This window comes from Bubalus bubalis, chromosome 20 (genome assembly GCF_019923935.1).
Source record: "Bubalus bubalis isolate 160015118507 breed Murrah chromosome 20, NDDB_SH_1, whole genome shotgun sequence".
Lineage (NCBI taxonomy): Eukaryota > Metazoa > Chordata > Mammalia > Artiodactyla > Bovidae > Bubalus > Bubalus bubalis.
In genome coordinates this window covers 3,539,149-3,553,215 of record NC_059176.1, presented here as the reverse complement: position 1 = coordinate 3,553,215, position 14,067 = coordinate 3,539,149, and the positions used below count along the sequence as shown (strand labels likewise).

Below are 14,067 nucleotides of genomic sequence, written 5' to 3'. Positions count from 1 at the left end.
GTATTCTGATCAATTCTCATACGAAATCACTAGCAGGAATAAAGCAGCAACTCTGGTGAGACCAGTTCGGCCTCCTGAATGTTAGACTCAAAGAGCTGCCGCTGCTCCTGAAGCCGGCTTCCTTCCTGGGGGCTGGTAGGATGGCTCGTGGATTCCAGGCTGGAGAGAGCTGGTGCTTTGGGGTGTTTGTAAAGCCCTTCCTTGCCAGCTGTCCAGTGTCCGGGGGACAGACCGGCAGCTACCTGGCTGTCTGGACAGCTGGATGCCAGCAGGGTCTCTGAGGCCAGATGCTCTGTCCTGAGAAAATCCTCAGGGAGGAGGCAGGCAGGACAGGCCACCCTCACGAGTGGCCCGCAGCAGCAGGGGAGCGGGCCATCCGAACCATGCTCTCGGTGCACACGTCCAGCCGGCCTCCCCTCGGGAGTGGTCTGGAGTCTCTGACGGAGGCCCGCCAGTGTTTTCCCTTTTTCTCCCTGTCGCCCAGTAACTAGCTTCTAGGCTGAAGCACAGGCTTACAGAAATAAGGTGACTTTTCACATCTTCTTTGGAATAGTGTTCACAGATCTGGAAATTTGTAGCTTCAGTGTTGCAATATGTGTAACCTTAAGATTATTAATAAATGAATGCCAGACTGTGACATGCATCCCAGTGAGAGTGAGGAAATGTGAGTGCTGGTGATTGCATGAGGCTCAGCCCTCTCGGGTTCGTCTTGAGCTCGGGGGGCCTCCTGCCCCCCGCCAGAGGGGCGCCACCATCACCACCCTCAGAGAGCAAACACCTTTTAAGAAATGCCACTAGGCTCTGTTCCTGGGGAACGCGGGCTCTGGGGGACGGGGTGCAGGCCCTGGGCCATGCTGGGCGAGCTGGCCTGGGAGCCGGGGAGCCCTCGGCAGCCCTGAGCTGCAGCCCTTGGGGAGGGCAGTGAACAGCCCCTGCCCCCGGGAGGTGCCCTCGCCTTTGGGCAGCGATGCTTCAAAGCACCCAGGCCCTGAGAGACCGACCACCCTCTCGCCCTGGCAAGCCCTGCCCAAAGCATGCCCGCCAAGCAGCTCAGTGGCGTCCCCCGAGTTAGGGACTTGATACGCGGACACGGAGGGGCCTGTGAGAAACATGGGCTCCCCAGCCGACACGAGGCCGGGCGTGCCCCCGGGACGCCGCTGGAAGGGCTGAGTGTTGCTGTCCCCGCCGCCCCGTGTTTTGCTGGATTAATGGAAACTGCTTTGTTTGCAGGTTTACTGTCAGCCCCAAGCCAGGCCGCTCCTCCAGGTGGGACTGTAGCGTAGCGCCCCCACGCCTGCTCGGACGTCCTCATCCCGGCCGCGTGGGACCTTCAGCAACGCCGCGTGGAGGGCAGGCCGCGAGGAGCTCAGCGCCGCGCACCCCAACAAGCTGTTTCCAGTGTTAAACCATTCTTTTGGGCTGCAGTAAAAAATGAGAAATGAGGTTTTCTTGCTTTTTACTCCTAAAATTCAATGTAACGTTTTATATATATATATATGTAATTATACATATATACATAGTGTAAAATAAAAATGTTTCTTGGACAAGAAATCCTCTTAAATCCAACTGTTTATAAATAGTACTTCCCTGCTTCTGCACTATTTTTAATACTGTAGGTGGTCAGGAGACAACCTGGAATGCACTCATAAAAGTTGTTAAAGTTATTGTAATTCAGGAAGACAAATGCTGCAATCATATATTTTTTTAAATTGTTTGCACTTAAAATAGCTTAATGCAGTTAAAAAGTTATTTTGAATATGGGTGTAATGGACCGCCAAGGTGTGGCACAAACATGCCCTTTTTTAATCTGTTAACATTTATTTTAATACTCTCGTTCCAATGCAGTCAGCTCTGTATTATATGTATAAATAATGTAAGTCTGCAGTTGCGGAAAGGGTCACTTCAGTAAGTAATTTTCATCATTTAAGAGTGATATTTCTAATTCACACAAAGTTAATATTAAAGCTATCTTGAATATACCACTCGTCTGTCTTCTGTTAAACTGGCTCTGGCTTCACTGCATTTTTGTTCTTGAGGTGCTCAGGCCGCGTCCCTCGAGGCCCTCCAGCAGTCGAGATCGATTTCAGGCAGCTCTGGGGAGCCGGCTGCTTCTCTGGCCGCTTCCTGCCACATCCCCATCTTCAGCCATGGCACGTGGGTGCCGACTCCGGTCTCAGCAAACCATTTTCTCCTTACAGCTTAAAGCCCACGAGCCCACCTTCTGTCGCTGAGAGATCTCACCCGCAACTCTCTCTACAGTTGTGTGTGAAAATGCTTTGTTCCCCATGCGGCACAAAGGCTAATGAGATGACTCGGGACTTTGATTTGGTTGAAACCAGCTGGTGAGCAGCTCTGAGCACAGGTCAGGCCCACACCTGCATTCAGACTCTGCAGGTGACTAGAGTAATAACAGTGTGCAGCTGCCAAGCAGAGACCCTTTGGTCAAATCATACACAGTTGAGCCCTCTGAAGGCCTTTATTCCGTCAAGCTCTAAACCATGGGTGCCTAAAATACATTTCTCAGAGATCCCAGTAAGCCGGGGGCACGTCCGAGTGATGTTAGGCTAGAAAAGATGTGAACACACTCCACTCACTCCCCTGCCATCATCTACGTGAGCGTTCCTACAGGATCACGCTGCTGGTTGCAGGAAAACTCCCATCAGCACAGGTCTTGCTTCCTTCCCGAGAGGAGAGGAGGAAGGTCGGGAGCCAGCTCTCCCCCGCCGCCTCGCCTCACAGCTGGTCAGGTCTATGTGGACAGAGACCACCAGCGCTCGGGCAGCAGGGCCAGGTGGCCACCTGTGCCCCGGAGGCCTGGCCAGTGCCGGCCCACGGGGTGCAGAGCCCTGGAAGGCGGGGAGCCCCTGGGGCAGCAGGACGGTGTTCCTCAAACCCGGGAGAGCGGGCCCACCCGCTGACACTGAAGAAGGAGCCCCCTGGGGGCCCAGGGACCGCACGGCCCGCGCGGAGCCCGGCCCAGCGCCCCGCTGGGGACGGATGTGCAGCCACCGCACAGAGCCCTTCACATCTCTGTATTCAAAGTGGGCTACGACGCCCCTGAACCGCCCTCAGAGCTGCCCTCGCTTGGAGCTGGCTCCGAGCAGGCCCCGTCCCTGGCCGCCCCCTCATCTGCTGAGCCCTCGGCGCCCCCGGCTCCCGCCCCGACCCCGGACGTGGGCCCTCTGTCGTTCTCAGCCCAATGCCACCCCGCCACAGGAGGGCCCTGAAACCGGCCCCTCGCCATGCGCCCAACCCAGAAGGCCCCAGGCCTCCCCCTGCTCCTGGGCCCCCGCCCCCGGGCCCCGTGAAATGTCAGCCCCCTGCGCCCCTCCCCTGGGCCCCATGAAACGCCAGCCCCCCGCCCCAGCCCCCCACCCCCCGCCTTCCATGGCCACCACTGCTCTGCCCTGGCCACCACCACCAGGGGAAACAGGTGTCTTCTGTGCCCACTTACTGCCAGCACCCCAGAAATGTAGCTGGGTGCCTGCCCCCTGGGCCATCAAAGCAGTGCCCTCTACCCACGGAGGAGGCTGGGCCCTGCGGGCTGGGCCGGCGACCTGCCCACAGCCAGCCCCTCGCCTACCACTACGCCAGGGCCCCAGGGCCGCCTGCTGGCCTGGGCGCCCTTCTCAGGAGGCGATCAGGTGAGCCGGGTGCTGCGCCCAAGTCTCCCCAGCAGGGCCAGTGCCCCTGACACGCCCACAAAAGTCAGGATAAAGGACGGTCAGGACGCGCGTTCAACTCGGCAAACAGGAGGATCCAACACCGTGAGGACAGCTTACTCTTTAATAAAATCAGGGGTCTCCGGTGGTATAATCCGGAAGCTGAACTGTGCTGAACACTAGCACTGATAGGCTACAGGCACGCGGAGCCCGCGGTGAAGCCTAAACAACGCGTAACAGTATCCTCTCTTCTGATTCATATAAAAATTACAAAATATCCCTGCCCCAAACCCTTACGTTATGGAAATCAAATAAAACCCTAGAAGGAGGTGGTTTTACAGATGTATTAGATTCGAACACACAGTAAAGCCGCCCTCTGGACACAGCTGGCCTGGCCGGCGGCTCCAGGCCGAGGCGGTGGTGCGGGTCTGGGGGCGGCGCTCGGGGACAGGACGCCCGGCCCTGGGAGCCCCCGCGCGCTCGCCGGCACAGCGGCGGGGAGCCAGCCCGAGCAGGGGCCGCAGCGCTCAGTAGCCCCCACCTCTGCGCTCTATCGTGGGCAGGCGGTACTGCTTCAGGCTGGGCTTGATGTCCTTCTGCGTCTCTGTCTGTCAGAGAGAGGGACAGACACTCAGTGGGGGCCAGGGTGGGCGAGAGCGCAGGGCGGGGGGCCGCGGGACGCCCACCTTCTGGGCCGCACCGACGCACTTCAGGGGTCTCAGCAGCGGCACCTTCGGGAGGAACACGGATGGCAGGGCCGGGCTGGAGTAGGAGGCCAGCTTGGCCGCTCCCGACAGCTTCAGCCTGGGCAGCTCCATCAGGCAGGCCGGCCCCGGCCTCCGGGGGTGGTTCTCCTCTGGCCTCGGGGGCTGTTTCTAGAAACAGGGGCAGGCCAGATGAGCGCAGGATGCCAACCCCCTGTGGGAATTAGGCAGGGCAACAGGGGCGCCCTCACTGCTCCTGCCTCACAATTCTGGACCGTGAGGTGTGACCACACGGTGACTGGACAACACACGCCGTGTCCCAGGCAGAGACTCGGGGGGCCGCTCCCAGGTCAGGCCTGCGCGGACGGCGGTGGGGGGCTGGTGCGGTCTCACTTCCCGCTCTGACCCCTGGGGTTGGCCGCGCGGCCTGCAGCCTGCTCCTGTGTGGCCAGTGAGCTAATGGGTTTCACAGCTTTTAACGGCTGAAGAAAATTTCACGGCATGCGAAAACTGTATGAGATTCCAACGTCAGGGTCCACAGTTTCGTCCAACTCCATCTGCACCACGCGTTCACGGAGGTCCAGGCGCCGCCAGCGGGCGCGGGCCTCGGCCCTGCCTGCAGGGGGCGCCCTGGGCAGGTGTAGGCAAGAAAGACACGCCCACCTGACCAGGGGGCGGGGCGGCGGGGGCACAGGGTCACCGGGGCAAGTGAGGGGCTCAGGCTGGCGGACTGGGGTGTCCACGGCCGGGGCTGAGCAGCGGCCCCCACCCCCCGGAAGATGAAGGGAGGGCAGGCTGTGGGAGAGAGCGGAAGGAGAGCTTTGAGCGCGGTCGCCTCCTGGACGAGCACGCGGGCCGGACCCGGGGTCCCGCTCTCTGGAGGGCAGCCTGGCCGCAGGGACACCTGCGTCCTCGGCCCCCAGCAGATGGACCGTCAGTAAACACAGGGCCGAGTGATGAACGGCAGACGGGCAGTCACCACGGAGCTCGGTGCCTGCCCACAGCTGTGAGGGGGGCTCGGGGCCTGAAGGGAAAGGTGAGGCTCTCACAGGAGAAGCCACCGCTGCTAAGTGCGCAGCAACCGCCGGTGGCCCCTGCTCCTGCAAGGCTCAGCGGCCAAGGGCTCACCTGGCCAGGGGTGGCTTCCCTGCGCCCCCAGCTAGGGTGGTCTGAGGGACATGACAAGGTGACCGGTGCTGGGTGTGGGTGCAGCCTTGCCCTGGGGGTGGGAGGACCCGCCCCGCGAGGCTGTGGAAGGAGCTGGTGGGCAGCAAGGACGGGGGCCATGGGAGCCGGTGCCCACCCCCGGTGTGTGCAGACGCTGTCTGGCTTGGTGGCAGGTCGCTCACGGCCCCTCTGGGCAGGTGGGGGGCCCTCCAGGGCGTCTGCCTGGGAGACACAGGGTCCCTGCGGCCGTCGGCTCCCCCGATCACACAGTACCTGCTTCCGGCCCTCCTGCGCCGTCTGCCAGGCACTGCTGAGCTCTGGGGCCGTGGGGCGCTCGGGGAAGGGAGCGGGGGCCTTCCACCTGGCCCTGGCCAGCGCCTGCTTCTCGGCCGCCCTGTGGGGAGCACAGAAGTGTACCTCTCTTGAAAACCCACCGTGGCGTCCGCCGCCCCCGCTCCCCTGCCGCGCTCATGTGCATCTCACCCACTGACCGACGGGGAGCTTACCCCTTCTCTGCCTCAGCCTGACAGCCTCTGGGCTCTGCGCTCCGGGACTCGAGGCAGGAGGGGACAGAGGGGTGGTCAGGTGCCCCGGCACAGGCACTCCCCACGTCAGGCACCACTCAGCTCACTCTGGAGCCTCACAGCAAGCAGGCTCACCCCACTAGCCCGTTCTGCTCTGACTCCCTGGGCTCAACGTTGGAGCCTTGACCTCGACTGGAAGGCAGCCAGGCCCTCCTTCTACCCTCCGTGATGCCACTAGCCTCCTTTTGGAAAAAAGTGCCAGAGAAGAACGACGGATGGGTTCCCAGGGGTATGGACACTGTTCCCAGGACCACCTGCCCCTCCGCGTGCCCCCTGGCCCCTCCGTGCGCGCCCCTTGGCCCCTCCGCGCCCCACAACCCGGCCCCTCCGTGCCGCCCCCAACCCGGCCCCTCCGTGCGGCCCCGGGGCCCCTCCTCGCGTCCCCCTCGGCCCCTCTGCACCCCACCCCAGCCCCTCCGTGCGCTTCCCCCGGCCCCTCCACCCCTCTGCGTTCCCCTTGGCCCCAGCAGGGCGCCCACCTCTGCTCCTGGAAGTAAGGGTGTTGCAGGGCCTGGTGGGCAGTGATTCTCTCGTCGGGATCATAGGCCACCATGGCGTGCAGAAGGGAGAGGCATTGCGGGGACAGACTGGTGGTCAGTAGAGGTATCCCTGATCCCTTTTTAAAAGGAAAATCAAAACTCATAGCTCTCGACCTGCATTAAAAGCCCAATGATAATAAACGGTCACGCCGCCATTTAGAGCACGTGGCCGGTCCAGCGTCAAGACTGCACAGGGACCTGGGCTGAAGGGAACAGCTGACGATCTAACAGTGGCGCGGGGAAGCACAAAGGCGTCCAGACTCCTGGCGCAGGGAGGCCCCTCAGGGAGCCGCAGCCCTGGGCTCCTTGCACGCAAGTGGCCCTGGGCAGTGCCGGCCCCAGGAGGGGGGAGGTCTCTGCACTGCCACTCAGTTTTCCTGTGAACCTAAAACCGCTCCATGACATTAAATCTGTTTTTAAAACGGGTGTGTGTGTGTGTGTGAAATCTCATGCTCTAGAGGTAAGAAAACTTTCCCTTGAAAAGACTAATATCACATTCCCACCCGAGAAGAAGGAAATAAAATTTAAAGAAAAGAACCCGACTCCAACATAGGTGTCACCTCCCTACCCTCCCAGCGTCTGGGAGCTGCCGGGTGCTGCCCACTCCTCACGTCGCCGGGGCCCCCAAGAGCCCGGCTCCCCCAAGTCCCAGCCCAGGCGTCAGTGCTGCGGGCGCCGGGCGGAGCTGCCCCGGGCCAGGCGTGCGGCCTGTGCTGGGAGCCGTCCTCACCCGAGGCTCCAAGGTCCGAGTGAACCCCTGGGGACGCCTCCTGACTGCTGGGGCCCAGGGGGCTGTGCTGAGGTCGCGGGGAACAGCAGCAGGGCGAGCCCTGGGGCGGGGCCTGGGGCCTGCACTCACTGCTTGAACTTGGTGAGAGTCTTCTCAGCAGGTGTGCCCATGACGTCGTGGATCCTAGAGATCTGGTCCAGTTCGTTGGCTCCGGGGAAGAGCGGCTGCAGGCTGGGCGGGATCAAGGCTGCCGTCAGGACCCTGACCCTCCCGGCAGCAGAGGGACCTCCAGCACGCGCCCCCGCCCACCCCTGCCCCAGGCCTTCCTCCTCCACTGTCCCCACGTCGGGGTCCTTCTAAGGCGCAGAGCCCACTCCCGAATCTGCAAGAGCCGGGTCTCCACCAACTGTGAGAGGAAACCCCCAGAGCCTCTCACTGCCAGGGGAGCGCTGTCAACAGCAGTTCAGGCCAGGTCAGGCCAGACTGCGTGGACAAATGAGGGCCACGGAGCGTTTCAGCTGCGGAGCCTTCACAGACTTGGGACTCAAGGATAAAAGGGCTCTGGGCACCTCTCACCTTCCTCCAGACTGACTCAAGCGACTTTGTGCTGTGCTGTGCTTAGTCCCGCAGTTGTGTCCAACTCTTTGGGACCCCCATGGACTGCAGCCCACCAGGCTCCTCTGTCCAGGGGATTCTCCAGGCAAGAATACTGGAGTGGGTTGCCATTCCCTCCTCCAGGGATCTTCCTGATCCGAGGACTGAACCCTTGTCTCCCACATTGCAGGCAGATTCTTTACCATCTGAGCCACCAGGGAAGCCAACGGACTTAAGTACATGACAAAAGACTGTCTGTTGTAACTTAAGCATCAGTGAAACCACAAGTCTCCTTTCCAAAAATAACAGTTACTTATCAACAGGGAAGATCTCGAGTCAGAAGCTGCGCCCTGAAGGGCCTGTGCATTTACCAAGGGGTCAGTGGAGCAGGTGGCCGTGGACGCCCTGGGTCCTCCTGCCTTGCTGGGTACTGTTCTGACCGGCGTCACTCTGACGGAAATCACCCCTCCCACGCCCCGGCCCCATCCTTCCTGACCCCCTGGAGCAGGAGGGTGCGCCCCCCTCCTCCCTTCCCAGCCTCCGCTGTGGCCTTGCTCCGTCCAGCAGTGGAGCCGAGGCTGGGGTCGGGGCAGCACGCTCAGGGTTGGAGCGCTCCAGACTCCAGCTCCTCCTCATCCCGGGGCCTGAGCGCCCACGGGAATGACTGAGCTCCGAGGGCAGACTAGGGGGCACAGCCCCCACTCCCCACGGCAGGCCCCACGCTGCGCAGGAGCACACCTGGCTCTGATCCTCTGTGGGCTTCACCGGTTCTACCGCTGATGAGGCCACACAGAGAGGCCAGGCCACCCGGGCCCAGCGGCAGTAACTGACGGTGTTCCGCCCTCCATGCTGGGCAAGCAAGGAGAGCGTTCTGCCCGCTTCCTGTCAGGGTCAAGAGCAGCCAAGACACCAGAAGGGCTGTTCCAGGGGCACAGGAGAGGGTGCGGGGGGGCCTGGCGGAAGCCTCTGGATGCCCCCCCTGGGGCCCAGCATACCTGGCCATCTCATAGAGCACGCAGCCCGCGCTCCACAGGTCCATCTTGAAGCCGTAGAAGCCATCGGTGAGGAGGCACTCAGGGGCCCGGTACCAGCGGGTGGAGATGTACTCGGTGTACGGCTGCTTTGAGTAGATGCTCCGGCACGACCCGAAGTCCCCAAGCTTCAGGACATCACGCTGCGAGGGGGAGACACGGGGACAAGGAACGTCTCACCAAGCAGCGACCGTCACACAGGCCATTCCAGGCGCTGGTGTGCTAACACAAGGACACCTGGCATCTAAACGAGCTTGTAGACCATACAGTGGTCTGTAAGCATCTGAAGTTGCCTCTAACCCATGAGAAGGTGGGGTCTCTATCCAGTGGATCACATTCACAAATATTCTGGCTGTGTTTTACAGACATTTCAAAATGTCTGCAAAACGTCTACGGGCTGTGCAAAGGTTTAAGTCACAGTGTAAGTCTACAGGTGAATTCTACACCCTGGTCATATCCCCCGTTATGCCTCAGACAGGTTTCAAGGTGTTTCTTCCATCTTCTTTCTCTCTCACACTCAAGTCGTAAAAATGCGTGCTGTCGATAAGCATGACGTCTCTGGCAGGCACCTGCAGCTGCGGCCCACGTTAAACAGCACTTGTCTTGGCCAGACGAGGAAGAGACCTGCATGGACAGCCTCGCACCTCTGCTCCCACTCCCGACACAGTCAACGAAAGTTAGGCACATAAAAAGGCAAGAAGAAACAGTCTGAAGAGGCAAAGCATGCATCAAAACCAGACTCAGATATGGCACAGGTTTTAGAATTTTAGAATTACCAGAGAGGAAATTAAAAAAAAAAAAAAACAACTTGATTAATTTAAGGGTTCCAGGGGACAAAGAAGACAGCATGCAAGTTCAGATGGGAAACGTAAGAAGAGAGATGGAAAGCCTAAGAAAAAATCAAAATAAAACATCAGAAATAAAAAACACTGGAACAGAAATTTTAAATGACTTTGATAGGTTCATCAATAGACTAAACAGCCAAGCAAAGAGTCAGTGAGCTTGAAGACATGCCAACAGAAACTTCCCAAACTGAAATGCAAAGCAATAGAAGAACATCAAAAACAGAGACAATTTCTGTTTTTGACAGACAACATCAAACGTGAGACAAAAGCTGTGCTGCACACGCACTGCAGTGTGGACCAATCTCAGAAAAACGATGCTGAGCGAAAGGAGTCAGACCACGGGAGGGCATATAACATGTAATTCCATGTATAGAACATTCTAGAAGACACACACTAGTTCTATTATGACAGAAAGTCAGCTTGTCTTTCCTGGGGACAAGGGACAGGAAGGCAAAGGTTACCAAAGGTAAGAGGAAGCTTTTGGAGGCGGTGGCTTTGTTTGTCAACTGGGATGATGGTTTCACGGGTATATACAACTGCCCAAACCTAACAAATTGTACACTTTACACATGTACAGTTTAAGGGCTTTTGAGTGAGACAGATCCAAGCTCAAATCCTGCCTCTTCCCCTTTTATATTTACAGTGTTTAGAATAATTTATCAATAAATGGAGTTTATTTTTATACACAGTATATAAGAAGGGTGCCTTTTTCCAGACGTACAGTTATGTTGATGGCATTTATTAACAATTTTTTTCCCCAAACTGGAAGGGAAAAAAAAAAATAACAAACATGACATCCACTGGGACTGAAAGCATATCCAGTGAAAAGTTTTTATATTCTGTCTTCATTCTGATATCAATTTTGCATATAAAAGTTCTTACCTTTACTAATATATTTTCTGGTTTTACATCTCTGTGAAATATTCCATTTCTGCATTCAACATGAAAAGAAGGACAGAATTAATTGTATCTCATTCAGATCCTTTCACACTGCATTTTCTAATGAATGGTAATGCAAATATTTTATTAATCTGAAAGCCTCCAAGTCTCCCCGTGCATACCTGTGCATGTGGTCCAGGGACTTACACAGCTGGTACATATAGTGCATAACTTTTTTCTCTGATAACGGGTGTCTTCTTCCTGTGCAATCAAGGAAACAGCTAAATATGGTTACCAATATCCCCGTTTTTGAAATAAAACAAAAGTCCATTTTTAATAATGTGCAAGAATTTCTAATTTTCTCAGTGAAAAACAGAATGGAATAGTTCTAGGAAATATGGAGTCCATCTACAAAATATGCCATGTAGAATTCTACATACTGATGTGATTTAATTCAGAATCGCCCAGCCCCAGGCCTTCTCTGCAATGAGAAGGGTGCTGAGGGATCACCAAGGGGCACTTGGTCTGGGGGCCTCCACACAGCCTCGGGCAGGCCTGCAGGGCACACTCCTCCACACTGTGACTCCAGATAGCAGGCCACGTGCCTGCATGCGTGCTCAGTCATGTCCTACTCTTTGTGACCCCATGGACTGCAGCCCACCAGGCTCCACTGTCCACGGAATTTACCAAGCAAGAATACTGGACTGGGTTGCCATTTACTGCTTCAGGAGATCTTCCTGACCCAGGGATTGAACCCGTGTCTCCTGTGTCTCCTGCATCGGCAGGCGGGTTCTTTACCACTGAGCCAACCTGGGAAGCCCGAGATGGCAGGAGTCAGCTACAAATCCAGCATTTTCCTCAGCTTCCTGTCTAGATGGAGATTTCCGTCTTTAAGGGAATAGATCAGTTTCTTTTTTTTTCTGCTGCACTTCCCGGCATATGGGATCTTAAGTTTCCTGCCCAGGGATTGAACCTGCACCCCTTGCAGTGGAAGCATGACGTCTTAACCACTGGACCACCGGGGAAGTCCCAGAAGTACGTGCTCTTCATCGAAGAAGACCAGTGACTGAGTTGCACAGCCTACAAGCTCCTTTCACAGAAGGGAGCAGTCCCGGGCGCCGCTGACCACGCCCTGCAGCGCGCCGGGCGCCCACCCACACAGCCCACATCCTATACCCTCCTCACTCCTGCAGTGTTCAGCATGTTCCAGAACCCCGCACGTCACACTCCAGTACCACGGAGTACTGCGGGCCACGGGGTCCCAAAGAGTCGGACTCCACTTAGCAACTGAATGCCGACCAATAGCACAGACACCTGCATTCTTGAAGATGTCATATTTTATTTGATTTTCATCTCAGAGGCCTGTGTTTCTAGGTCATTAGGCTTTAAACATGAGACACACACACCCTCACCTAACGATTCAGAGCCAACACGAGCACATGGCCCACTTGACTTTTTGGTCCTAAGTTTGCAATTTCTGTTGAAAATTAATGTTTTCTTTTTCTCGCATAACAAGAATGTTTATGTTAATCATCAGATCAGATCAGTCGCTCAGTTGTGTCCGACTCTTTGTGACCCCATGAATCGCAGCACGCCAGGCCTCCCTGTCCATCACCAACTCCCGGAGTTAACTGAGACTCACGTCCATCACAATTTACAAAATGTCTAAGTAGAGTGAATTTTTCCATGTCATCTTTTTATTCTGTTTCACATCAGTTTTCCACAATTTGAAAGAATTAAAACTAAGATTGTTGGCTTCCCACAGCTTAAGGAATTCTGTAATTTTATCGATTATCTGTACAAAGGTGAGAAAAAAGCAAAATTTCCACACTCTGTCACCTGTGAGGCTGGCTGAAGCGTTGCGAGGTTCTGTCTCCTCTGTCCTTGCTGCCCACGGACGAGCTGGGCTCCCTAGACCTCGGTGACAGACTCCCCCCCAGCTCAGGGCTCTTAGGACCAGGGCCCCCAGTCCCCCGGGGCTTGTGGAGACACAGACTGCTCCCCATCCTCGCCCAGCACGTCTGGTTCAGCAGGTCTGCAGTGGGGGCCCTGAAAGCTGCCTTTCCAACGAGTTCCCAGAACCAGCTGCAGGGCCTGGCTGCGCGCCTCGGGAACCACGTCCCACGCCTCCCTCTGGCTGCCGGGACGCCCCAGCCCCATCCCCCTCTCCCGCTTCCCGGTTGTGCTCACGCTGCCCTGTTCCTAGAAGCACCTTCCCAGCCACAGCCACACAGCCACATCCCAGTTACAGCATAAAGCTGTCCTCACATTCATTGGAACCTGAACTCAGGGAAGGTGGACTCTTCCAGGAAAACTCTACTGCATCCGATCTTCATAATCGCCTAGGGATCTTTCATAAAGCAGATTCCAAGGCCCAGGCCTAGCCCGAGTGAATCACTAGGGATCTTCCTTAAAGCAGATTCCAAGGCCCAGGCCTAGCCCGAGTGAATCACAAGCAGGGGGGCCAGAAGTCTGACCTTTCACTGCCTTCTGCCCCCAATGCAGGAGGACTCTCTCCCTTCCTCCCGGGCTACCTCCCTCTACCCATTCATAACCGGGGGGGCAAGGCCGTGACTCCTTCCCATCTCTCCGTGGGAATCCCTGTCTGCACACAGGGACTCCCAGGGGAACAAGGGGCCCGCCTGAGCCATGGGCACCACTGGTCTGAGCAATCAGAGAGTCCACACCCTCGACAAGGAGGATGGACTATCGACTTTCAAAAGTATTTCCCCCAAAACAAGATCCTAACTTTCTGGGCACAAGACGGTATCTGGTTCCCACCAGATTCTCACTTACAAACATCTTGAAGCAGACAAAATACTGTTAACAAAACGCCCTGAGGTTCCTTGTATGACCCTTTACTGAAACCAGCAGACTGCAAACATATTTCCCTGGCTCACTGAGCCAAATTAATTATTCCAAGATAATTTTTTACCAATTCTCATTAAGAAGGCACTTAATGAATGTCACACATAACACCAGCAATGTAAAAATTCGAAAGTGAATATAATGATTAACTGTGGCCTCCAGTGTAGCCCACGTTGAACCAGGAAATCTAGCACACACGCTCCTCCCACAAGAGGCCCTGTCCCCAGGCTGCGCCTGGCTCTCCTGGTCAGGCTCCAAGGTGCCTGTCGGGCCCACCATGGTGTGGCCAAGTGGCCCACAGTCTATGCCTAGGCCCAGAGGCTAGGCCTTGAGGCAGCGTGTGAGCACGTGTCTGCCATCAGTGTTTTCCAAGAGAGAGCCCTGCAGGACAGCACATGGTTCTCAGAGAGGTTGGAGGTCCCGCCCAGCAGAGGGTAGCAGGCGCGCTGTCAGACTCAGCATGG

The 14,067-nt window shown here is 56.9% G+C and overlaps 2 protein-coding genes across 10 annotated transcripts in view; one reads left to right on the top strand and one right to left on the bottom strand.

Moving 5' to 3' along the window:
• Positions 1-1,979, top strand: part of WDR20 (WD repeat domain 20) — a 63,771-nt gene extending 61,792 nt beyond the window's left edge. For both annotated transcript variants that reach the window (XM_006079069.3, XM_006079066.3), the window contains one exon: positions 1,231-1,979. In XM_006079069.3, the coding sequence (XP_006079131.1) occupies positions 1,231-1,278 (48 nt within the window). In that variant the 3' untranslated portion in view covers positions 1,279-1,979. The remainder of the gene's footprint in view (positions 1-1,230) is intronic.
• Positions 1,980-3,772: 1,793 nt separating this feature from the next.
• MOK (MOK protein kinase) overlaps positions 3,773-14,067 on the bottom strand; it is a 42,890-nt gene continuing 32,595 nt past the window's right edge. For 7 of the 8 annotated variants that reach the window (XM_006079058.4, XM_025271037.3, XM_025271042.3 and 4 more), the window contains 8 exons: positions 10,918-10,996; positions 10,739-10,787; positions 8,976-9,154; positions 7,516-7,617; positions 6,597-6,770; positions 5,807-5,927; positions 4,349-4,537; positions 3,773-4,270 (listed from right to left, as the gene is read on the bottom strand). In XM_006079058.4, coding sequence (XP_006079120.3) covers positions 4,190-4,270; positions 4,349-4,537; positions 5,807-5,927; positions 6,597-6,770; positions 7,516-7,617; positions 8,976-9,154; positions 10,739-10,787; positions 10,918-10,996 — 974 coding nt within the window. In that variant the 3' untranslated portion in view covers positions 3,773-4,189. The remainder of the gene's footprint in view (positions 4,271-4,348; positions 4,538-5,806; positions 5,928-6,596; positions 6,771-7,515; positions 7,618-8,975; positions 9,155-10,738; positions 10,788-10,917; positions 10,997-14,067) is intronic. The other variant, XM_025271036.3, reaches the window with a different exon arrangement.